General features: G+C 38.5%; 1 protein-coding gene across 7 annotated transcripts in view; it reads right to left on the bottom strand.

Annotated features, from left to right (window-relative positions):
• Positions 1 to 25,112, bottom strand: part of PARP11 (poly(ADP-ribose) polymerase family member 11) — a 49,465-nt gene extending 24,353 nt beyond the window's left edge. Inside the window, exons 1-4 of one of the 7 annotated variants that reach the window (XM_087442886.1) lie at positions 24,919 to 25,112; positions 4,879 to 4,999; positions 2,999 to 3,127; positions 2,022 to 2,142 (exon numbers count right to left, since the gene is read on the bottom strand). In XM_087442886.1, the coding sequence (XP_087299012.1) occupies positions 2,022 to 2,142; positions 2,999 to 3,124 (247 nt within the window). In that variant the 5' untranslated portion in view covers positions 3,125 to 3,127; positions 4,879 to 4,999; positions 24,919 to 25,112. Of the gene's footprint in view, positions 1 to 2,021; positions 2,143 to 2,998; positions 3,133 to 4,589; positions 4,816 to 4,878; positions 5,000 to 5,806; positions 6,256 to 24,918 lie in introns of those variants that run through there. The other 6 variants (XM_014793967.2, XM_014793969.2, XM_087442885.1 and 3 more) reach the window with 6 other exon arrangements.
• Positions 25,113 to 26,230: the final 1,118 nt, after the last annotated feature.

Here is a 26,230-nt window from a genome sequence, read left to right as displayed (position 1 = left end):
ACAGAAAACCTAGGTAGACTCAATACATACATACACAGTCTTGCATCGCTTAACAACAGGGACACTTTCTGAGAAATGTGTCATTGTGTGAACGTCATACAGTGTACTTACACAAACCTAGATGGTGTAGGCTACCACACACCTAGACTGTATGGTACTAATCCGAGGGGACCACCGTCGTATATGTGGTCTGTTGTTGGCCAAAACATCCTAATGCGGCACATGACTATATAAGAGATTCTAGTGATAAAAGACTAATTAACCAGAAGTATCACTTTCTTCTTTCATCTATGCCTCAGCTATGGCAATAGTTATCAGGTCCATTTCTTCATTCTCACAAAGTTAATTAAGTACTTAGTCTTAACATGAGATTCTAGTCAGTTTATCTTGTCTAATTGCCATCATTCCATTCCAAAATAAAGGGGTTCACCCACCCAGGCAAATGCTGTATCAAGTCTGTTCTGTCCTAGGCTCTGCACACACTGGCATTACAGCCACACAGGGAAAAAGCAAGATCGCCTCAGCACATGGAGTGAAACCTGTGGTGGCTTCCTCCTATACCACCTCATTTTGACTTTACTTTTCATCATTTTTATAGAGAACCTGAGTTGGCTTGTGGCAGCACAGTTGGGGCTAATTTTGCAAATAGTACACGTAAAATGCTAATACCTATACCTTTGAAACAGTATCATTATATAGAGGGTTGGGGAACTTGAGTTATTACATGTAACTCCTGTCCTTTGATAAAGATGTTTTTTAATAAACTGCATTGTCTGAGAGAAAGCTTCCAAAAGATACAGTTTACTAGAAAATATTCTTTCAGAAACATGTGTCTTGCTGGATTATATCCCATATGCTTTGACAAACTTCATCCTCTACATGAAGCCTGATGCCCGTGAGTATCATTATGTCTCAGTGTTGCTTCAAAACTGGCAGCTGTACACAAGACTAACATGTCCACCAGACACCTTCTGTCTAGACTGCAGCAGGAAGACAAATGTCGGGGACCCGTTAAAGGCAGCCTATTTGCCTAATGTCATGAAAAAAAGTTATGGTTAGTCAGGAGTAAGAATCTAATGGTTTTAACTCTTGATAAAAACAAATAAAAGCTTTGGGGGGCAATAACCATTACAGATTTGGTTGTATCAACCTCTTACCAGACAAATCCCCTTCACCACTTCTGGGCCTTGGCTCATCCTAGGGACTTGCCTATGGTTTCACCACCCTACCTCAGCAAAACACACTACTAACTCTGTCATAAAGACACCACTCACAAACACTGGGGAAGAAGAGCCAGAGCACTGAACTGAGGAGCAACCAAAATGCACTTGCATTAAGAAAGCCTCCCCTTCCAGGTCTTGTCTGCCTCTAAGCAGCAAACAGCTAAAGCTAGCAGCTTGAAACTGAAGGGGCTGAATCCAACAGGTTTTCCATGGGATACCTAAAAACACACCCGTATATCATAAATGAAATCCAAAGTGCCGCTGATTTCCAGATTAGCTGGTTAATCTGTGGAAGGGCCAATGAAATCAGAAAATGGCAGAAGGCAATGTCCATTGAAAAAATAGTTTTCTGGCAAAGACACCAAGAGACGGGTCATTCAGCTGAACTTTCATCTTAAAACTATCACCACCTACCTATGACTCTGTCACTTAACCTCTCAGATTGATCCTTAAGATAAAAGAGTTCCTATCTATTTCAAAAGACTGATGGCTTGATGAATAAAACAACAGCTAAAAAGTGTTTTATGTTCCTTAGAAGAGAAGCATTATGTAAAATCAAAAAACATGACAATCTCCATATACATTAGTATCTATAAGCATAAAAATATTCCTTTACAAAAGGTAATGTTCCTCAAGTAGATCTTAAATCTTGAGTTTTTATAGAGGTATTTTTGTGTATTACAAAAAAGGATTTACTTCACTGTTTACAAATATATCAACTAATCCTGATCTTCAGAACCACAGATTTTACCATATCAATATACTAAAAACACACAACTATTAGGGAAAAAAACATACCTGCAAAGTCTATCTTGTAGCTGAATTTGGAAGTAGTAAAAGAAATGGAGCCACAAGGGTTTGTTTTGAAGCTTTTTTCGATATCTTCACTGCTAACTGAACACTGAATGTTGGTATCCGGCTTTAAGACAAACCAGAAAGTTTCATTTACCAGCTGTTCACATTAACGGCTTGGCCACAGAGGTGGTACTGTGGTCACAGAGACAGAGAATGGAGGGAGGAGGGAAACTTACTAATCATCTGTTCTAGTTCCCAACACAGAGGGAGAATCACAGCTCAGCCAGCATGTTGAAAATGGTTTAAGGATTTCCACCAAAGAAACTTCAACTGGTTATAATCCCTTTTTCCAAATTATTACCATTTTTACAAATTGTTACAATCATTATACTTCCTAAGTGGCTCAAATTAAATCTTCTTTAAGTAGTCTGGTGAGTAAAAAAGACCACAAGCTTTTGAGTATGGGTTCAAATCTCATCTTAACCATCAACTACCTGAGTGACTCTGGATAAATTACGTTAACTTTTCTGAGTTTCACTCTCTTTGGCTGTTAAGACAGTCTTAAGATCTGCTTCAGAGCTGTTGTGAAGATAAAGGAGAAGATATATGTACAACACCTAACATAATACCTGGCATACAGAAGGTGTTTAATATGGGCTTGTTCTCTTCCCTTTCTCTTTGTCCACCAAATCAAACTTGGAGTTGCTCAGATGTACTGATACCATGCAACTCTCAGTCATATTCGCCCTCTGTACACAGAGAAAACACATATTGTTTCTTCTAAATAAATTATTGTGAAAACCTGGGGAAAAGAAAAGGAAAAGAACGAGAAGAATTTCTAATTTTTCTTTTAGTTAGGCTATCTGATTTCCTTAAGGTTTGATTTCTTTCAGGTTCTGCATTCACACTCATTTTAGACATCAGCAGGATGATGCTAAGTGACTCTCAACCCTTCTGCTACATTTGAGGACACGACATACCTGAAACATGTGCCACTTCCCACATTCTGCCAAGTAAAACCAGCCCCACTGCGTATCTGAGGTGTCCATCTCATCCATCTCACTCTCTGTCCTTTTGGATAAGAATTCTTCTGTTTTGTGAAACATCTCCTGAAAAGCCAGCAAGAAGTACAGGAAGAAATAATTTTCTTAATAACCAACATACTTTTTACATATTTTTATTCTTACAAAGAACTGTATTCCAAGAGTCTTTCCCACAGTGGTACTTTAAAAATAGCATTCTATCATGCATATTGGCTCTGAAGATAAACATTTACAAAGCTTGACTATCACTGCTTAACAAATAAGATGAACAACCATACACTTAGGTAGGGGGTATCAATGCCCATCCAACCATTTAAGTAAGCTCTATCAACACTGATAAGCACTCCAGATTCTCAGTATAGTGCCAAGAAACTTCTGTCTTATCTTATGCTCATGTATTTGGCCAAAAGGATCTATGCTATTACAACTAGTTAAGACCAAATACATCTGCATTTTATTTTAAACGTTTATTTCATTTAATGGCCTAGAAAGATGTTTATAATATATAGTGTTGAGTACAAAAGAAGGTCACAATAAATAGAAATAGTATGATCCAATTTTAATAAAAAATACATCTATATTTACCCACATAAATGTAGGTGTACATCCATGTATGTAGATGTATAAGTACACACACACAGAAAAAAGTCCAGATGGCTATACAACAATTTATCCTAGTTTTTTCTGAGTGTTAGGATAACAATAATAATAATAACAGTAACTAACTCTTATATGGCTCTGACTTCTACGGATCTGACTATGTGCCAAGCACTGTTCTAAGTACTGTACAGATAGTAACTCATTTAGGCCTCACAACAACCCCAAATTTATAGATGAGGAAACTGGGGCACAGAGAGCTCATACAATGGGGAAGCCAGTTCAGACCCAGGCAGTCTGGACCCAGGGCCTGTGCACTTAACCACCATGGTATACTGCCTTATACTTCATGATCAATGATTATATAATCTCACTCTATCATGTACCTCATGGACACATTATCTTTGAAAAGTTTTAAACATTCTCGGGTGGAGATTATGATGAAGAAGAGGTCAACCAGAAAAGGGGTAAAGAGGTTAATCAAAGAAGAGTATACTTTATCTGGAATGTGGCTTTCTGTTCTCATTCTTTAAGAGTTTTTTAATTATTAACTTAAATTTGCATAACTAATACATGAAAACATTCTCCTTGCAAAAAATCAGAACATTCAAGATATAGCTAAAGACTTTTTCAACCATCACTTCCATTCCGGTACCTTCTCACCTTCCTTCTCCAGGGTTAACCAATGCTATCAACTTACTATGTATGTTTCACACTTTTCTGAGTGTGTGTGTGTAATCATATACACACATATAAACATATGGTTATTGGTGATCTGTTAAAAATTTGATTTCCTATATCTTTGATTTATTTTTTTCACAAAGAATATGTACTACTCGAGTAATTTGGAAAATATTTGTTTTTAATTTAATTATTTAAAATGTCCATCCTGTTTCCAGAAGCTGTGTAACCTGGGATAAGTTTCCATTACCTTGTCTGGGCCACAGTTTCCTCTTCACAAAGTGGAGATGAAAGGCTCCTTCCTCACTGGGTTGTTGTTAGAAATGAGTGAGATAATGCAGTAAAGTACCAAGTACAGCACCTGAGCTCAATGAAGGGGGCTGGTTATTTGTTATTCATGTTTGGAAACTCTCTCCAAGGAATGCTTTATGATTATTTTCTGGATTTTCCCTTCATGTCTTAAAGTTGATTGGCTGCTAAGAAATGAAAAACAGAACACCCTAGGGTCAAGAGCTTCCAGTTTAGGAGCCACTGTTTACCTTATACACTCTAACCAAATAATGAAGGCAATGATCTAACAGTTAGGATCGACGGCGCAGGTGAACTATTCACACATCCTGCTCTTCTCTCTACTGCTGTTCACGTCATTTGGCCATCTTACTGTGAGAGACAAAGAAAGCAAGAGTGACCTCAATTTAGCTTTTCTTCTGAAAATAACCAGAAAAATTTGGAAGAATGAGTTTGAAGGTATTAAGATAAATATTTGGCTTATGAGTTCTATCTCTTCTCTATTAGCAAAGGGAATGGGAAATAGAAAAGTACCCTTTATACAGCATACATGCAACATGTGTGCTTTGCTACATCACACTGTTCCTAAGATCACACTTTAAGCCAGGTTACAAGTGAAGGTGTTTTACTAAAGTCCATTCAGAACTTTCCGTCATGACTAGCTTTGGGTGGGACCTAGGACAGACGCATATTTATCCCTGGTTTGAGAGAGGGCAGCACTATAGACAGGGACCACTGTATTGAACGTTCCTAAAGCACTTCTGATTTTATAAAATTCTCTGTCAATTTACACTATTTGTTCCTCCACAATCCAATGTGCAGAAGTCATTATTCTCCAATTAAAGTTAGGAAAAAACTGAAGCAGAGAAAATACAATTATTTTGTCTAGCATCCTGGAATTAGCAGTACAAAGAAGATTCAAGAGAAACCCAAGGCCTCCTGAGCGGTGGTTCTTCCCCAGGCTGCCAACCTCCACCGCCTCATTTCACACACAGAGTTGTCCCTTCTCTCCTGTTGCCAAAGCTTAATATGACTGCTTGGCTTCACAGATGCTACGGCTTTCTTTCCAAAGACTCAGTTCAGAAAACTAAATCCTACAATTTTCTACAAAACTTTTCCCTCCAAAGGAATGGCTATTCTGTATAATTAGGCTCAAAAAATATGTCAAGTTTAAATTAATAACTTTAAAATACTGCCACCAGAGTAATAATGGATCTAGGTTAGAACACATTTATAAGCAATAAAAGGAACATGTGCAAGTTGCCTGTCACTGAGTAGGCAATTACTGTTAGCTGAATGAATCAGTTCAGCCCCAGTGCCATACTCTGCCTTGGTTTTCCAGTTTTTAATTAGCAGATACTGATACTTCCTGCACATCAGCCTGTGAAGAAAAACGGAATAGTATAAAACGGAAAAGAATTTTGTAAATTTTCAAGTGGGATGGGTATGCCGGTGGGACCTGTCTATAATGCTATCTATTCCAAAAGGAATATTTATGGAGCCTGGGAATGGTCTGGATCATCAAATTGAAAGGCGATGTGGAAAAAGAGTTTAAAGTCAAAATCCTGGTCCATAGAAGAAAAATAATGCCACCTTCCAGACTGGTTGAAAGCTTTCTGGTAAACTTATTACAATAAACAAAGTATAATTTATTTTGTTAGTATAAACATAATACCTTGAGGAAATCATATTTGGTAATGAAAACTTCCTTGTCTTTTATAGAAAGAAGATCCAAAATCTGATATTAAAAGCTTAAAAACAGGGTGGAAATTTTGGAATGACAAGGTAAAGAGTTCGGTGGACTCTCTCCCCAGCAAAACCGCATTTTAACTGGTGAACATTATTTAAAAAAATAAATAAATAAATTTAAAGTCTCTGGAAATTGTCCTAAGGGTATACAGCAAATGGAGAAACATTAATTCAAGAAAATCTACTAAATCTCAGTCAGAACAGGCAAAAGTCTGTGGCGTTTGAACCAAGACCTGCTCCATTACCCCCACTCCACCAGCTCTGTGTTATAGAAGCTCCACCTCAGGTGTGTGCAGACAAGACAGGGGCTCCCTTTCCCTTCAGCTCCCAGTCTGGGGCTAGTTTCACCCTAGAGGGTGCAGGCTTCTGGTGTTTCTCATCACTTCAGCCCAGAGGTACAGAGGTCTGTCCCGGGCAGGCACACAGAGAGCTGGTCTCCTTTCCTCCAGCCAGTCCACACTCATTTGGTGGAAGCGCTACTCCTGGCCCAGCAGACTAACAATACTAGGCCCTGGTTGCTAGCACCCCAGTTTGCTCACAGGGTTGAGGTTTCCTGCCAGGAGGAGTAAGTCAAGAAGACCAGAGGCAGCCACCACCCTTCCCACCCAGTACCCACCCAAAGAGTGGGGTGTCACTCTGGGAAAAGTGGGCCCCCGACCCCAGATGCAGTGGCACAGAGGTTCTATTGTAGGGAAAGGCACGCCATAAGGACACAGACCTGCACACCTCTACCTGAGGAGATTAACTTTATTTGGAACAGAGAGTAGAGAACCTCATGCCTAAGAGCACTATCCAAAAAAAAAAATGGAAATCTTGACGAAAACCAATTAAGAAGGCAACAGATGTTAGCTCAGGGCCAGTCTTCCTCAGCAAAAAGAAAAAAAAAAACAATTGGCATGGATGTTAGCTCAGGGCTGATCCTCCTCACAAAAAGAAAAAAAACCATTAAGAAGAGGCTCAAAGCTCTGATACAAGCAGAATGGCAGAGCAGGCAGAAATTTAATATAGTGAATCAGGGACAGCCAAGAAAAGCCCTCCTGGATTAGAGTCAACCACAGGACATTTTATCATATGTCATGGCATAAAACAAGTCTCAATAAATTTAAAAGGAACGAAATCATACAAACTATGTTTTCTAACCAAAATGGAATTAAATTACTAATCAATAACAGATGGAAATTTGGGAACTTCACAAATATGTGAAATTAAACAACACAATACTAAATAACAAATGAGTAAAAAAATAAATCATAAGAGAAATTAAAAAGTATGTTGAGATGAATGAAAATTAATACACAACATACCAAAACTTATGGAATGCAGCTAAAGCAGTGCTCAGAGGAAAACATATAGTTGTAAATGCCTATATTAAAAAGGAAAAAAACTCTCAAATCAAAAACTAATATTCCACCTTAAGAAAATAGAAAGAAAAAAGCAAACTAAATCCAAAGCAAGCAAAAAGAAAAAAATAATAAAGGTTAGAGAAGAAAAAAAATGTAGAGAATAGAAAACAATAGAGAAAATCAAAACCAAAAGTTGGTTTATTTGCAAAGAAAAACAAAATTGACAAACCTTTAACTAGACTGACAAGGAAAAAAAGAGGGAAGACTCAAATTACTAGAATGAGGAATGAAAGAGAGGACATCAATACTGACCTTACAGAAATAAAAAGGATTATAAAGGAATACTATGAACAACTGTATCCCAAGAATTTAGATATCTTAGATGAAATGAGCAAATTCCTAGATAAACACAAATTATCCAACTGACTCAAGAAGAAAGAAAAAGTCTGAATAGGACTATAACAAACAAAGAGATCAAATCAGTAGTTTAAAAACTTTCCACAAAGAAAAGTCTAGTGCCAGATTGCTTCACTGGTGAAATTTACCAAATATTCAATGAAAAACAAATACCAATGCCTCACAAAGTCTTCCAAAAAATAAAAGAGGAAGGAATACTCCTCAAACTCATTCTATGAGGCTGACAGTACTCTGATACAAAACCAAAAAAGGAGATCACAAGGAAAGAAAACTAGAGACAAATGTTCCTATGAATATAGGAAAAAAAAAAAGTCTTCAACCTAATACTGGCCAACTGAATCCAGAAACATATAAAAAGGGGTGTACACCATGACCAAATGGGATTTTCCCTAGGAACAAAAGGCTGGCTTAGCATACAAAAAAATCAATTAATGTAATATGCCATATTAATAGAATAAAAAACAAAAAACCAAATGATCATTTTAGTACACAAAGAAAAAGAATCTGACAAAATCCAAAACACTTTCATGATAAAAATGGTCAAAAAACTAGAATAGAAGGGAACTGTCTCAACTTGATAAAGAACATCTACAAAACCTCCATAGCCAAGATCATACTTACTGTTGAAAGACCAAATGCTTTATAAGAACAAGATGAGGATGTCTGCTCTCACTAATTCTATTTAACATTGTACTGGAGCTTCTAGCCAGGGCAATTAGCCAAGAAAAATAAATAAAAATGCATCCAAATTGGAAAGGAAGGAGTAAGACTCTCTATTTGTAGAAAGTTTTAAGGAATCCACTAAAGAATTACTAGAACTAATAAACAAGTTCAGCAAGTTTTCAAGATAAAAGATCAATATACAAAACTCAATTATGTTTCTATACTTTAACAAAGAACACTGCAAAAATGAAATTAAGAAAACAATTCCATTTACAATAATGCCAAAAAGAATAGAACACTTAGGTGTAAGTTTAACAAGAGATGTGTAAGATGTATACAGTGAAAACTTCTTAACACTGTTGAAATAAATGAAAGAAAATCTAAATAAATAGGAAGACATCCCATGTTCACAGATCAGAAGACTTAATATTGTTCAGATGGCAATACCTCTCAAGTTGATGTACAGATTCAATGCATTACCTAACAAAATCCCTGCTGGCCTTTTTGCAGAAATTGACAAGCTGATCCTAAAATTTGTGTGGAAATGCAAAGGCCCCAGAATAGCCAAGCAATCTTGAAAAGGAACAAATTTGGAGGATTTACACTTCCTGATTTCAAAACTTAATACAAAGCTACAGTAAACAAGCAAGGGGAGAACTGGCATGAGTACAGATAAAGATCAATGAAACAGACCTGAGAGTTCAGAAAAAAACCCTTATATTTATGGTCAACTGATTTTCAAAAAACGTGCCAAGACAATTTAATGGAGGAGAGCACAGTCTTTTCAACAAACAGTTTTGGGACAACCAGATATCCCCATGCAAAAAATTGAAAATGGACCCCTAACTCACATCATACACCAAAATTAACTAAAATGAATCATAGTCCTAAATGTTAAGAGCCAAAACTATAAAACTCTTAGATGAAAACATAGGAACAATCTTTGCAACCTTGGGTTAGGCAGTGGTTTCTTAGACATGACACCAAAAGCATAAGCAACAAAAGTAGATAAATTGGACTACACCAAAATTAAAAACTCTAGGGGTACAAATGATACCTTCAAGAAAGTGAAAAGACAATCCACAAAAAGGGAAAGAACAATTGCAAATCACATATATGATAAGGAACTTGTATCCAGAATACATAAAGAACTCTTATAACTCAATTTAAAAAAAGGCAAATAATCCAATTTAAAAATGAGCAAAGGCTATGAATAGACATTTCTCCAGAGAAGATAAACAAATGGCCAAGAAGCACATGAGAAAATGCTCAATATCTTTAGTCAACAGGGAATGCAAATCAAAACCACAATGAGATAACACTTCACACTTACTAGTATGTCCACTGTCGAAAAGACAGACAATAACAAGTGTTGTTAAAGACATGGAGAAATTGGAATCTTCATACATTGTAAGATATCTACTGGTGGGAACGTAAAATGGTGCAGTGACTTTGGAAAGGTCTGCAGTTCCTCAAAAAGTTAAACATAGAGTTAACATATAATCCAGTAATTCTACCCCAAGATATATACCCAAGGAAAGCAAAAATATACATTCACAAAACCTGCATGCAAATATTCATAGAAGAATTATTCATAATAGCCAAAAAGTGGAACAATCTACATGTCCATCAACTGATGAATGGATAAAGTATGGAACTTCATTACAATGGAATGTTATTCAGCCTTAGAAAGAAATGAAGTACTAATAAATGCTACATGCATGAACCTTGAAAACATTTTGCTAAGTGAAAGATACAAGATGCAAAAGACCATATATTGTATGATTCCATTGAAATGTACAGAATAGGCAAATCAATAGAAAGAGAAAGTACATTAGTGATTGCTTGGGACTGGCAAGAAGGAGAAAGGGGAAAGACTGTTAACGGGTAGCGGTTTCTTTTGGGCGTGAGAAAAATGTTCTACCATTCAATTGTGGTAATGGTTGCATAACCCTAGCAATCTACTAAAAAACATTGCATTGTAGACTTTCAGTGGGTTAATTGTATGGTATGTGAATTACATCTAAACAAAGGTATTCCTTTTAAAAGCTAAGAAACAAAGAACTGGACTCGTACAGCCAGGTAAAAACTGACAGTTATTCTGAAAAGATGCTTCAAAGGCAAAGATTCTGAAGGAAACAAAGAAATTCTAGAAAAGGTTACATGCCTGAACAGAGATAGTGGACAAAAAGAAAATTCCTAAGAAATTATGGATAAATTACTTGAAAGGTTTTCCTTTATATATCAAAAAAATCAGGACGATAGGTAACGTCTCTAGGAAAGCACAAGGGTCAAATTTTCTAAGTTCCCTCATCTACTCCTGTTCTGCCAGAAATGTGCCTCCAGGCATCTGAGGCCATAGTATTTTTGACCATGACACAGTATCTTTCACCAAACACCATTAAGGATTTTGCAAAGTTTTACTTTCTAGACTTTGTATTAGAAAACAATAGATATCTTTTTAAACAGCTTTATTGAGGTATAACCAACAAACACTAAACTGCACATACTTAAAGTGTACAACTTGATAAGTTTTGACACTGTATACACTCATTAAGCCATCATCATAATAAAAATGATGAACATTTCTATCACCCCCAAAAGTTTCTTTACGCTCCCTCCCTTGCTTCCAGGCACCCACTAAACTGCTTCCTGTCACTATAAATTAGTTTGCCTTTTCTAAAGATTTAAACAATGGAGTCATATAGCATGTATCCTTTTCTGTCTAGCTTCTTTCAATCAGCATGATTATTTTGAGATTCATCCAGGCTACTGTGTGTATCAAAAGTTAATTCCTTTTTACTGCTGAGTAGTATTCCACTGTATGAATATATCACAGTTTCTCCATTTACCTGTTGATGGACACCAGGGTTGCTTCCAGTTTTTACTATTACAAATAAAGCTGCTATAACTTTTATGTACAAGTCTTTTATTATATCAACATATGCTTTCTTTTCTCCTGGGTAAATACGTAGGAGCTCATTGGCTGGATCATACGATAGGTTTATGTTTAAATTTCTAAGATATTGCTAAATTTTAAAAAAGTGGATGTATCATTTTACATTTCATCTGCAATGTATGAGAGCTCTAGTTGCTTCATATCCTTGCTAAGACCTTGTATGGTCAGTCTTTAATTTTAGCCAATCTAATAGATAGATGTGGAGTGGTATCTCATTGTGGTTTTAATTCGCATTTCCCTAATGAATAATGATGTTGAGCATCTTTTCATGTGCTTATATTCTATCTACTTGTCTTATGTGGTGCAGTGTCTGTTCAAATCTTTAGCTCATTTTTTTATTGCGTTGTTTGTTTTCTTTTTATAGAGTTTTGAGAGTTCTTAATACATCTGGCTACAAGTCCTTTATTAGATATATGCTTTACAAAAATTTCCTTCAGTCTCTGGCTTATTTTTTCATTCTCCTGTGTTTTGAAGAGCAGAAGTTTTTAATTTTGATCAAGTCCAATTTATCAAATTTTTTTATGGTTCTGGAGTCATATCTAAAAAATCTTTGCCTTAATCAATGCTACAAAAATTTTTCTCTTATGTTTTCTTCTAGAAATTTATAGTTTTTTACTATGCTTTCTTCTAGAAATTTATAGAATTTATGGTTGCATTTAAGTCTATGATGTATTTTGTTTGTTTTTATAGAGGGTGCAAACTATGGATTGAAGTTCATTTTTTTGCCTATGGACATTCAATTATGCTAGCACCATTCGTTGAAACAACTGTCCTTTCTCCAGTGATTCTTACTTTTATAAAAAATCAATTGTCTATAGGTTTGCGGGTCTATTTCTGGATTCTCTATTCTGTTCTAATAATCATTTTCTCTATCTTTTTTTTTTTTTTTTTTTTTTTTTTTTTAAAGGTTTTATTTATTTATTTTTCCCCCAAAGCCCCAGTACATAGTTGTCTGTCATAGCTGCACATCCTTCTAGTTGCTGTATGTGGGACGCGGCCTCAGCATGGCTGGAGGAGTGGTGCCTCAGTGCGCACCCGGGATCCGAACCCGGGCCGCCGGCAGCGGAGCGCACGCACTTAACCGCTAAGCCACGGGGCCGGCCCCATTTTCTCTATCTTGATGCCAATACTATACTGTTTTGATTACTGTGGTTTCATACTGAATCTTTAAATCAGGCGGTGTTAGCGCTCCAAGTTTGTTCTTCTTTTATAGAATTGCTTTGGCTATTCAAGGTCCTTCCAATTTGATTGGAATTGCATAGCAATCTATCTGGAAAGAATTGGCATCTTAACAATATTGAGTATTCCCACTCATGAATGAGGTATATCTTTTGACTTATTTAGGTCATCTTTAACTTTTTTCAGTAACGTTTTATAGTTTTCAGTGTACAGATCTTGCACATAATTTATGCAAGATTCCTGCCTAAGTATTTCATATTTTTGATACTATTGTAAATGGAATTCCATTTTAAACTTCAATTTTTGATTGAATGTTGCTAGTATAAAGAGATACATTGATTTTGTATATGGATCCTGTATCCAGCAACCTTACTAAACTCACTTTTTAGTTCTAGATTTTTGAATATTCCATCAGATTTTTCTATATAGGCATCATATATATATCCTTGCCAAGGATGTATATATGTATGTGTGTGTGTGTATCTATATATATATACACACACACACATACATATACATGGCTTTACTTCTTTCTTCTAGTATATGGATGCCTGTTATTTCTTTTTCTTGCCTTATTGCACTGGTTATAATCTCCAGTACAATGCTGAATAAAGAACGGGCATCATTTCCTTGTTCCTGATCTTAGGGAGAAAGTATTCAGTCTTTCACTATTAAGTTTGATGTTAGATATAGGTATTTTGTAGATGCCCCTTGTGTCATGGGTCCACAAACCACCCTTAGGCTCATAGGAGAACTCACAGGACTCAGAAGTTGTTCTACTCATGGTTACAGTTTATTACAGTAAAAGTATACAGAGTGAAATAAATAAAGGGAAAAAGCACATGGGGTGACTCCAGAGGAAACCATGTACAAGCTTCCACACGCCCCTTCCCAGTGGAGTCACACAGGATACAATGAATTCTCCCAGCAACCATGTGTGACAGGTACAAAGTGTTGCCAAGGATGGAGGCTCACCTGAGCCTAAGTGTCCAGAGTTCTTGCTGGGAGTTAGTCATGTAATCGTACAGCACCTGTGTGATTGACCTTAGTGGCTGATGTTCCAGATCTCCAAAGGAAAAGCAGGTGTTCAACATAAATCACACTGCTAGTATAAACTATCTGGACAAACTGGTATAGCATGGCTCAAGATCTCAGGCATGCAAATACACTCACTAAACAAACCATTTCAAGAGCTCAGTTCCCTGGAGCTAGGCAAAGGATAGTCACAGAAACAGGCCTTTCCTGAGAATGTGCAGGGTTTGAGCAACCCAGGCCTGCTGAGTTACCCCTTTTCCCCACAACCCTCATCAGCTTGAGCAAGTTCACTTCTATTTCTAGATTGCTGCGAGTTTTTATCAGGAACATACTGCATTTTGTCAAATGCTTTTTCTGCATGCATTGAAATGATCATATAGTTTTTCATTTTAGTTCGTTTATATGGTGAATTACATTGACTGCTGCTCAAATACTAAACCAACCTTGAATTTTGGGGATAAACACCATTTGCTAATGATGCATTAACCTTCTTATATATTGTTGGATGTGATTTGCTAAAATTTTGTTTAGAATTTCTGCATCTGCATTCATTAGGGATATTGTTCTGTAGTTTTCTTGTAATGTCTTTGACTGGTTTTGGTATCAGGGTATTGACAGATTCAGAAAATGAGTTGTGAAGTATTACCTTCTCTTCAATTTTCTGAAAGTTTGTGCAGAACTGGTATTATTTCTTCCTTAAATGTTAGAATTCACCAGTGAAACCATCTGGGTCTGGAATTTTTTTTGTGTGTAGGCTTGTTCTACAAATTCAAATTCTTTAATAGATATTGGGCTATTCATATTATTTGTTTCTTCTTGAGGGAGCTTCAGTAGTTGCTCTCTTAGAAAGAATATGTCCATTTCATCTAAGTTGTCATATTGATTGACATTATGTTGTTCATCATATTCCTTTATTATCCTTTAATGTTTGTAGAATATGTAACGATGTTCTCTCTCTCATTCTCAGTATTGATAATTTGCATTCTCTCTTCTTCTCCTGATCTGTCTGGCTAGAGGTTTATCAATTGGTTCCCAAAAAAGGAGATTTTAGTTTCATTGATTTTTCTCTGTTATTTTCCGTTTCAATGACTTCCACTCTAAACTTTATTTCCTTGCTCCTGCTTGGGTTTAATTTACTCTTCTTTTTCTAGTTTCTTAAGAAGGAAGCTGTGGTCACTGATTTGTGACATTTCTTCTCCTTCAATATAGGCATTAATATAGCCACAAATTTCTCTTTAAGTACTATTTTAGCAGCATATCACAAATTTGATATGTTGCTTTCATACTTTCTATTTTCCCCTTCTACTTCTTTGACCAATGGGTTGAAGTGTGTTCTTTATTTACCAAATGCGTGGGGATATTACAGATCTTTCTTTTATTGATTTCTAATTTAATTCAATTTTGATCAGATAGCACAATTTAGATGACTTGAATTCTTTTAAATTTAGTGAGATTTTTTTTTTATGATCCAGAATATGGTCTACCTTATTAAATATTTTCCGTGTAGGTGGAAAAAAAGGTGCATTTAGCTGTTGTTGGGTGTAAGGGTCTATAAATGTCCATTAGGTCAAGTTGGTTAATAGTGTTGTTCAAGTCTTCTATATCCTTGCTCATTTCTGTCTACTTATTCTATCAGTTATTGAGAGAGGAGTATTAAAGTCTCCAACTCTAACAGGATTTGTCTAATTCTACTTAGAGTTCTATTAGTTTTGCTTCACGTATTTTGAAGCTCTATTATTAGGTGTATAAGTGTTTAGGATTGTTACAGATTAAGTAACCTCTTTATCATTAGGAAATGATTTTCTTTACCCCTGATAATATCATTATCTCTGAAATCGATTTTGTTTAATGTTAATATACCACTCAAGCTTTCTCTTGACTAGTGTTAGCACTGTATATCTCTTTCCATTTAGTTTTACCCTATTTGTGTCTTCATATTCAAAGTGTGTTTCTTGGAGACAACTTATGGTTAAGTCTTGCTTTTTAATCTGACAATCTGTCTTCCAATTTGGGTATTTAGAGTATTTATTTTGGTATGATTATTGATATGGTTAGGTTTAACTGTATCATCTTGCTATTTGCTTTTTATTTGTCCCATCTGTTCTTTGTTCCCTTTTTCACCTTTTGGACTGAGTATTTTTAAGATTGTGTTTTAACTCCTTTGGGTGGCTTATTAACTATAACTCTGTCTACACACACTCTGTTTATTTCTTCACTTTCCATGCACTCTAAAACCCACTCTAATTTAGCTTTTCTAGCTTTTGGCCTAATATCTCTCACCACCATCACCAAAAACAAAAGGCACTTGGCTAGGATCTCCCATGAGCTTCGCAACGTTGGTAAATCCCAGGCACTCTGATCAGTCCTCATCTTACCAGACCTGGCCATCACATTTCACAGTTTACCCTCTGTCCTGAGTTACTTCTCTTTTTTTGGTTTCCATGAAAGCACACTCTCCAGATCATCTCGGCCCCAAGTTCTCAATCTCCTTTGCACTTTGACTTCTAGTCAGCCTGTAACTTTTAGGGCTCCTCAGGCTCAGTCCTAGTCCCTTTTCTTGTCTTTCTCAGCATCTTCAAAACATGGTCCCCAAGAATTATAAAGTAGTTCACAGGCATTTTCAGAGGAAAAAGTAATGAAAGAAATTTGTTCACATACATTTTGCAAAGTTGAAATATAAGATTAATGATGACTTTCATGAAAATCTCCTTATTTTCTTCAAAGTTACCAACTCATTACAATATCTGATTATGTTCAGTCTGTGTTGATCAGTTTATATCAGCTACTACTCAGCAAATATGGTGGTGTAAAACCAAGTAAACCTCCACATCATTTTCAAACAAAGCCCCAAATCAACCTGCTTTGTTGATAAGGAGAGAGAAGAGGCCATTCTTGAGCTAAAGCAGGTGTAAGTCTTGATATTGCTGAGAAACCTGTCAATCCAAATTTAATGCCCAACTTAACTGTTGTGAGAAAAACAAGCTATTGACAAAATTTCTTTATTAAATGACTCTGTTGGAAGTCACATAATATCAATGGCACATGATAATGGAAGAACAATTATTATCACATGAGTGTTTCAGTAAATATTGTTTTAAAACTGAACAAACTACTTGTGGAGAAAATACTAACCAGTTCCTGTAGTGTAGATAGTATGTCATGAGGCAGAAGTAATCAGCAACTTTTTGCTCTGTTTACCAGTGAAAACTCACAACACAAGAGAAGACGGTTTTCATTTAGACAATGATACTTTTGTGAGCTGTGACATAGGTTGGAAAAAGGTGCAAACATTCAAAACTGACAGAGCACGAGCTAAACAGCAAGAAAAGGTGTTGCTGTATTACTAAAAGCTGTTTTAAACATATGGAACAGTGAGAAGTCAACAATACGCCTCTTGACTGTAACTGAGTACTGAAGGAAATAATGAAAATTGAACGTCAGCAAATCTTGACTAAGAGTATGCACTCTCAGATGTTGAGGAAAGAAACAGCAGTGTTTACAAGATTACTCTTCCACTCAAGTTTACTGGCTGACAAGTGAAAAAGTGCTGACAAGAGTTTCTGAAAGGAAGGATAAGACAAAAACGTTTCTTCATGATGCTGATAATGCCAATAGTCATTCTTGAATTCCAGAGGCCTGCTTAAGTGTACAGCTGAAATATATTCAGCATCTTAAATAACCTGAACCTGCTACTTCAAGGCCAAAATACTCCAATTTTTAATGCTGAGAATAAGATACCAGATTTTTCAAAGTCACCAAATTATGCTGCAAATGGTTCAATTGCTAGGGTGTGATTCCTTCCCAGAATCTGATGGTTTTCTTTACTCATCAGAGAGACTAATTTTATTATCATGGATACATAAAGAACACACCCAAATGTTACAAGGAAACATGAACAGATACTTTCCAGAGACTGAAGTAATCAAAGAAGGACGAAGACTCCATTTGCTCCTATCTTGCAAACACTCAGGCTGGTTGAAACATTCACCCCCAGTTATTTAATATTATAAGCGTGTCAATTTGGCAACTGATAACAGAGCACTAGGAATAGTCTTTAGGGAGAAATCTTCCCACAAGTTCTCAGTCTGTGTTTGATCTTGGTATTCCAAAACATCTGACAGAGCCAGCAAACACCAGTTGCAAGTCTCGACAATGTACAATTACAACATGGGATTTCCTAATTTAGTAGAAATGTAGGGTAAAAAAAATCAACGTGTTTAGGTCTAACCTACATCTCAAGCTATCCATCAAGTTAGATACATACTTTGTAAGAGGCTGCAAAAATATCATCCTTTTCAATAATAAAAACATTATTAATTTTTAAAATACTGCTTTATTGTTTAAAATTGGTGATCTGCATGGGTGCCGAAAGTTTGAGAAACACTGTCCTAGGGATCTCACTTACTCCCATAATTTTAAAGGCCATCTACACAGGCTGAGGCCGAAACTGCAACTTCTAGCCCAGCCTTCTCCTCTGAGCTCCAGACTCACCTATCCAATTGCCTCTTTAACTTTATTGCTTGAACACCTCATAGACGCATTAAACCTATAAGAGGCCCCAAACCAAACTCTCCACGTATGCCATATCTTCCCCTTTTCCAATCTCAACATCTCAGTGAAAACACCTCCTTCTTCCTGGCTGCCTGTGCCAGAAACCTAGCGTTCATGATTCAAAGTGCAGCTTGAATTGATCCACTTCTCTCTCCCCACTACCACTCACTTAATCCACCTTCATCTCCACCCTGGACTACACTTACACTACAGCTTCCTAAGTGGTCCTCCATCAGCCTTTCTGATGCCCCTCTGTGTTAATTTCCTATAGCTGCTGGAACAAACGACCACAGACTTAGTGGTTTAAAATAACACAAATATTATTATCTTACCGTTCTGTTAAGTCTGACATGGGACTCATCTACCTAAAATCAAGGTGGGCTTGATTCCTTCCTGGAGGCTGTAGGAGGGAATCTATTTCCTTGGCTTTTCCAGCTTCTAGAAGGTACCCACATTCCTTGCCTTATCATCCTCTTACAACATCCCCAAAGCCGGCAACGCTGCATCTCTTTGACTATATTCTTCCATAGTCACATCTCTCTCTGACTCCCTTCTGTCTCCACCTTCCACTTCTAAGGACGCTTATGATTATACTGGGTCTACCCCGATAATCCAAGATAATCTCCCTATCATGAGGCCAGTTGATTAGCAATCTTAATTCCCCTTTGCTATGTAACCTAACATATTTACAGTTTCTGGGGATTAGGAGGTGGGTATCTTTGGGAGGCCATTATTCTGCCTACCATACTTTCTATCACATAACTCATTTTCCACACAGCAGGCAGAATGATCTTTTTTAAACCACAAATATGTTCATGTCACTTCCTATATAAAATCTTTCAATGGCTTCCCACTCCTTTAAGGACAAAGTTCAAAATCCTAAGTGTGCCACAAAGACATGCATGGCCTAGTTCCTTCCTACCTACCTACTGGCCTCGTCTCCTTTTTCACTATGTTCCAGCCACAAACGGCTTCTCTCTGCTCCTCAAACACCAAGCTCCTTTCTGCCTCACGGTCTCTGCCCACACTATTTCTGCTGTCTGAATAGCCCTCCTTGCCTCCCATCCAACCTTTATCTGGCTAACTCTTGCTCAATCCTTCAAATCTCCGTAAGAGACTTTCACTGGGTGGCCTTACCTCATCTTCTCATCTAGTCCTAGCTCCTCCATTGTACTCTTCTTCTTTCAGAGCTTTAACTACAACTGGAGTTAAATGTTATTTGTGTAATTATTGGTTTAACATCTGCCTCCTCGCACCAGACTGCAAACCCATGAGGGCTGGGGCCTAGCCTGTTCTGTTCACCCCCATAAACCCTGGGAGTCAGAACTGCCTGGCTTATAGCAGGTGCTCAATAAATAAATGACAGCCATCAGACATTATTTCAAAAGCAGGTCTACCTCTTCGAGGGTGAGTTGCAGAAGCCAAAGACCTCAACATTCTGCCTGAGCGTTTCAGGACAAACGGGTCCCACTTGGCATATCGTCTCACCTGATTCCTTCCAACTTCTATCACAAACACGTGCCTCCAGCCTGTATCCCAAACTCTGTTTCCTTCTCTGATACCAAAAACTATTAGACTCATTTCCTTAACTTGTGCTGTATCTGCCATGCCAATCCTGGAAAGGCCACATTATTTCTCCACTCCTGCTCATGTGCTACATCACTAGAAAAGTTCTAAAGACATGGGAGTTGGTGTCATAAAAAGGTCACGCTTTTCTGCAGTTCAGGAATCCTTCCTTAATCTCAGACTCCCTGTGACTTTCCTCAGGTCTTCTACTACTCTTATATCCTAAGTTACACTGGAAAGAGTATGTGTTCTGGAGCCAGCAAGTTCTGGATTTAAAACCTGTTTCTGACCTTATTCAGAAAGTTCACCAAACCTTGAGTCTTAGTATTGCACTAAAGAAATGAAGATAATAATTTATTAATTCCTACCTCATAGAGGTATTAAACAACCCACGTGTGGGCACACTTTGCTTAGCACTGCCCCCACCACCCAACACTGGCACATCACACCACTCTCTAGGTTTTGCTAAATCCACTATGAGAACAACCATAAAGAATGCAAAAAAGATGAAGATACCAGTTTATGAAACCTCTGATTGTATGCTGATCCTAGGAACACATCTTCTTAGACACCATGTTCTCTAAGAAACTTTCATTTCCAGGAACACATCCTACCTCCACCCTCCCCCTAGCCTGAAGGTATGCCTATAAAATACACTGCCTGACTCGGAAGAGACAGTACACAGATGTTAGTTACCACCACCCACAATCCCTCCATCCTCCTTCTCTGAAGAGGCCCATACTGAGACCACTCATCAGATATCCACTTTCTCCACTTCACCCCTTTATCCAAACTGTACTTGTCATTCTCTTTCACTTTCATGGGCTTTGTCATTTGGCTTCCTTTGTCCTTCTACAGATCACTTCTATAACTTGAACAGCTAGCTCAAATGTACCCTACTTCAATAAACCTTCCTAGTCCCCCAGATACCCCCTAGGATCACTTTTTCCCTCCAAGCTATGCTGCAAGGCCCCTGAGGGACAGGCTCTGATTTGATCCATGTTTGTAATCTCCCTCTCTAGCATCTGGAAGGGTGTTTTATACTTACTAAATATTTGTTGACCCACTGAGTGAAGTAATGAATCAATGACTGGTGATTCTGGTTTAGACATAGTAACTTTGAACTATCAGAGGGGCAACCAGTAGAGCTGTCCATCACTCAGCTCAGGAAAGGAGTCGGGACTAAAGATGTACACCTGGCAGGCATATTCACTACAGTGGTATCTGAAGCCTTGGAGCTCACCAATAAAGGATGTGTTCAGAGAATAAAAAGGTTAAGGAGAAAACTTTCAGGGATGGAAGAAGGCAATGCAGCTAAGTCAACATTATGAGTCAAGCATAAATCATAGAGAGGAAAAGAAATCCAAAGGAGTACAGTTCCAGGAAAACCAAAAAGGAGAGTTTTGAGAAACACCTCTAATGGCATTAATGTTGCAGAAAGACAGAAGAGGTGAAAAGTGTAAAGGCTGCCACTGTATGTAGTCATTCAAAAATTCCTGGTGACCTCCTAGCAAGTAAGGTGTTAGGGGCAGAAGCGGGGCTGGAGGAGCTGAGGTATGAGTAAGAATGACAAAAAATGTAAGACTACTCTTGCAAGAAGCTTGATGGGAAAAGGAGAGATGGAATTATAGTCCCAAGGGAGTTTGGAAGCAGCTGTGAATATAAAATCAGAGAAAAAGGTGGTTCAGCAGGGAAAGCCCTGCACCAATATATAAACGTTACCACTGCTACTGCCAAACAGAATGGAGCGAAAGAGGACATGGGGATCTATATAACTCTGTTGCTTGCTCACCTGTGCGATCTTGGGAAAATCATTCTCCCCTCCCTTAGCTAACTCATCAGATTATTCTAGTAGTATGAGTTAATAAGTGGAAAAGAATTACGGAAGAGTTTATCATTGAAAGTAAGGTCTTATTACTGCAATAGATGTTTCGTAAGCTTGAAGAGATGTCTGTCATTTTCAGTTTCCCTCATCAGTGTAACAGAGAGAAGCCGAAACTTTCTCCTATGTAATAGTGATCAACTCATTCCAATCCCAGCACAGAGCAATGAGAAAACAACAAAGAGACAGAGAAAGGCAGGATAAAGTAAGGGTATATAGAGTCAAGGCAGCGATGGCATCCTCTCCAACTCCTTTCTACAGATTTTGCCACTTTCCTAAACTGGGTCTATTAGTCAAGGGCTACCTCCCCCAGCTGGGTGGGAACTGCCAAGAGCTCACATCAGAACCGAGTGCCTGCTGCTTCTGTCAATCTGGGCTGCCTTGGCAGGGATCTAACGCTTACCTCAAGGTGCCCGGTCAGTGAAAGGCTTGAGTAGAATCATCACCGACCTCTTGACTGTCTTAAAAAATAAAGTAAAATTGTGTACTGAGATAAAGTTTATTTATAGCTTCTTAGTTTCGGGTTTTCCCTCCAAGCAAATGTTGCAAGCTCAATGGTGATTTTCCACACTCAAACCACGTCGCGGAGACTTTTCGCCTGGAAGGAACAGCTGCTTCTGAGTGGTACCATGGCCAGGGTCAGTGTACCATTTCCTCAAAACACTTGGGAGTGGAATACAGCATCACACAGAAGGTATACTTGCAGATCACACGTGGCATACTAGTCATGGATATTACCGAAAATATACAGGAAGAAACAAGGCAGAAGTCTTCATTTAAGCAGTTCACAATGGCCCTCCTCCAAGAAGCAGAATTTGTTCTCTCATTCAATGAAAAAAAATGGTATACAGTGATTTAAATTGGGGATAATACAAAAGTCATCTGCATTTATTTTTAGGATGCACTGTAGGTTTTTTTTTTTCATCTTCCCAATTGTGTTTGGCTTAGGGAAACATCAAAATTAACTTTCATTTCATGAGCAAAGTTGGACAGACTATCCAGAAACCTCATCTAGTAAAAGAAACTAACAAATTACTAGAGAAACCCACATGCAGAATGTTGATTGTACTTTTAAAAACTACACCGTCCTTATTGACAGCATTCATACCCTCAAAGGAAGAAAAATACCAGTGAGTAAGAAAACACAGTACCTTTAAGACATATTAGGGGGACATGATAAGGGTCAAGAAAAAAAATGTGGGATTATATGGGGAAGGTTCACCACTATTAACACAAGTCAGCCTGCTCCACTGAAATCACGCAAAATTGTTACAGTGATTTCAGAGAAAACTGAGGATTTCTTACAAAGAAATGAGGTGAGACAAACCAAATTCATGAGATATTCATTAATGCTTTTATAATCCTCACAAACATAGAAATGATCCAATAGCAAATTCTGATATAGTATATGTGATGGGGGAAGGAGAATGAACAGCGGGAACAAAGGACTCTTTCTAATACTGACCTTATCACTTTGCTAAATCAACAAACATTTACTGAGCGCCTACTATATGCCAGGCTCTGTTCTCTAGTCTGATGATACTGTACTGAACAAAACTGACAAATCCCTGCCCACAGCATAACGGATTTAAAACATGTGACTCTGAGCAAGATATGTACTTGGGTGACTAAAGGATTTGTTATGGAGAAATCAAGAAGAGAAGGACTGCTAATAAAAAATTGAATATATACAAACAGATACATATGTATAATGATATAAAATGAAGACTGTTGATGACAGATAATGAAACTGAATATATATGCAGAGAGCACACTATCATAATTCTAAATTATTTTTGCTAAAATCAAATACCAGAAACTGCTTTCCTCTGACGTGGCCTTATATTACAGGATTACATGTATGAACCAAAGAAAAAAAAAAAGAATCTTAGATGATGACCACTGTTACATGATGGTCTGGGATGGAAACACAATATGCAACCAAAAAATCCAGACCAACAGATTAGTTTCTACTGGATAAAAACTTAAAAAGATAAGGGAACTCACTGATAAACTCTCTAACTTATCTGGAAATACGTTCCAGGAACGGAAGAAAAGAAAAGAAGTACTGAGTACAGCACAGGAGTTACTGCAAGCACGGAAACAGGGTTATTAAAGCACATTTAGGCAGTTATCTCAGCGTATGGGGTAATTTCACATAGTTAGTCTATCAATTTGCTGAAATGTGATCCTGCCGCTTTTCCAGTCAACTCAAAGGTGTCAACAGCGAACGTCTGCCACGCTACCGGCGATTTCGACCTAACTCAAGATGAATGGAACACTCCCGGCAAACAGTCCGCTCTCGGAGGGCTGCACACTGAATAATACACGTATAAAAGCAAAGGAAACAAAAACACACGCAGGCACCAAGCGAACACCGGAGTCAAACACGGAGCGAGAGGAGACCTAAAACGCTCCCGGCCCTCGGCTCTGCCCGCTGCGAAAAGCATCCAAGAACCTCGCCGCCTGCAGGCTTAGAACACACTCGCGGTCCCCGAACTTTAAATGGCTGTCCCCAGGAAGGAAAGAGGAGGGCCGATGGCTCCCCTCAGGCCACTCAAGACCCGGGGACCGAATCCCGGGCTTTAGACGGAGGGACCGGCAGGTACACCTGAGGCAAAGGAAGAGGCACAGGTTCGAAGCCCAGGAACTCCAATCGGAGAGCAAAACAAAATTTAAAAACACGGTGCAGGGACGAAGGCGGAGAAACCACAGCACGGAAAACAAATAACTGTAATAGGAAAGCAATACAGCTCTGGCGAACCCCCGAGCCCTCTCCACCACTCAAAACGCAGAGACCGGAAAAGCCGCAAGGGCCGGATCTTCGGGCTTCCGGAACTCAACACTCAGCCTGAGGCGGGCGAGGGGGAGCAGTTCCCGGGAACCCCTCCCGCCCCTCTTCCATCAACCCCGCCCACTGGGTCCGCCCCGTCCCCCGGCTACTCACCGGATTCGCTTCCCACATCACGGTGGCGAAATGAGCGGAGAGAGCCTGGGGAAGGGGCCGGCCGCAGGGCTGGGGTGTTGGTTTTTTTCCGGGGGTCCCGGGAAGCGAAGTGATGGAGAGACAACCTGTGCGCAGGGCTTCTTTCTCCCCCTCCCTGTCACCAGCCAGCGTCTTCGGGCCACCTCCCGACTTCCGCCCGAAGCCGGCCAACCAGCGCTGGCCCCGCCCCGCCCCGGAAGCTCGCCTCGCCCCTGCCGCTCACTTCCGGGCTCGGCGGGCGGCTCGTAATGGGCGGGGTCTGCGAGGTTCTGGTTTGTAACGGAGTTGAAAGGGCGTCTAGTCTAACCATTCTTCTGGTGCTAGATCCCCACTGCAATGTCCTTACCAAGTGGTCTGCAAGCCGCGGCTGGTTGTATGTCCTCCGACATTTATTGATCACCATATCGTGAGTGTAGTGGCCGAGAGTCAGAGAGGCCTGGGAATTAATGCCGGCGTGGCCAGTGGCATTGGGGACAGACTTCACGATCTGACTCAGTGTCCTGGTCCTCAGAAAGGAGAGGACAATAGCATCTAAGGGTGTAGTGAGATCTTTTAAGACACCTGGCACAGTATTTGGCATCCAGTAAGAGCTCAATAAGTGCCAGACACAGTGCCAGGCTCTGGAGGGAACAGGACTGAGCCATATGCAGTCCTCATGGAGCTTACAGTCTAGAGAAAAAGCAAAAAGTTAAGTAATTTAGATAAAAAAGTGCAGTATGGGTTATAGGTAGTATGGCAAGTACAGGGTTCTTTGAGAGCATGCCTACCTAGGATAGAGTATCCACCTCCCACGCCCCCCCCCTTCCCCACAAGAAGATTAAGCTAAGAACTCAAGGGTGTGCTCCTGTTGAAGTTACCTGGGTAAAGAGCTAGAGGAGGGGAAGAATCTTCTAGGCAAAGAAGTAGAATCTACCCATAGGAAATGAAAAGGAAACAAATTGTTAAATATCCTTCTGGGCTTTTCTATACCTCCACACATTAAAAAAATTTTTTTTTTGATCAAAGAATACCTACAGATTTAGAACCTGATTTTTTCACTTAATATGATGTGGCTATCCTTCATTCCAATACACATAAATCGATTTCATCATTTTAAAGTAGACTCATGGCATCCCATAGTTTGTATGTATGTTACACAATATACATTTGAAATAATCTTCATTGTGATAGATATTTAAGTAGTTTTCAATTTTTTACTATTCCAAAAAATGCAGCAATAAACAATCTTATACAGACATTTCTGTAAATTTGTCCATTTACCTCCTTGAAATTA

This window comes from Ceratotherium simum, chromosome 17, assembly GCF_057802395.1.
Source record: "Ceratotherium simum simum isolate JZ-2026a chromosome 17, ASM5780239v1, whole genome shotgun sequence".
Classification (NCBI taxonomy): domain Eukaryota; kingdom Metazoa; phylum Chordata; class Mammalia; order Perissodactyla; family Rhinocerotidae; genus Ceratotherium; species Ceratotherium simum.
The sequence above is the reverse complement of the archived record's forward strand: the minus strand, read 5'-3'. Positions and strand labels throughout refer to the sequence as shown.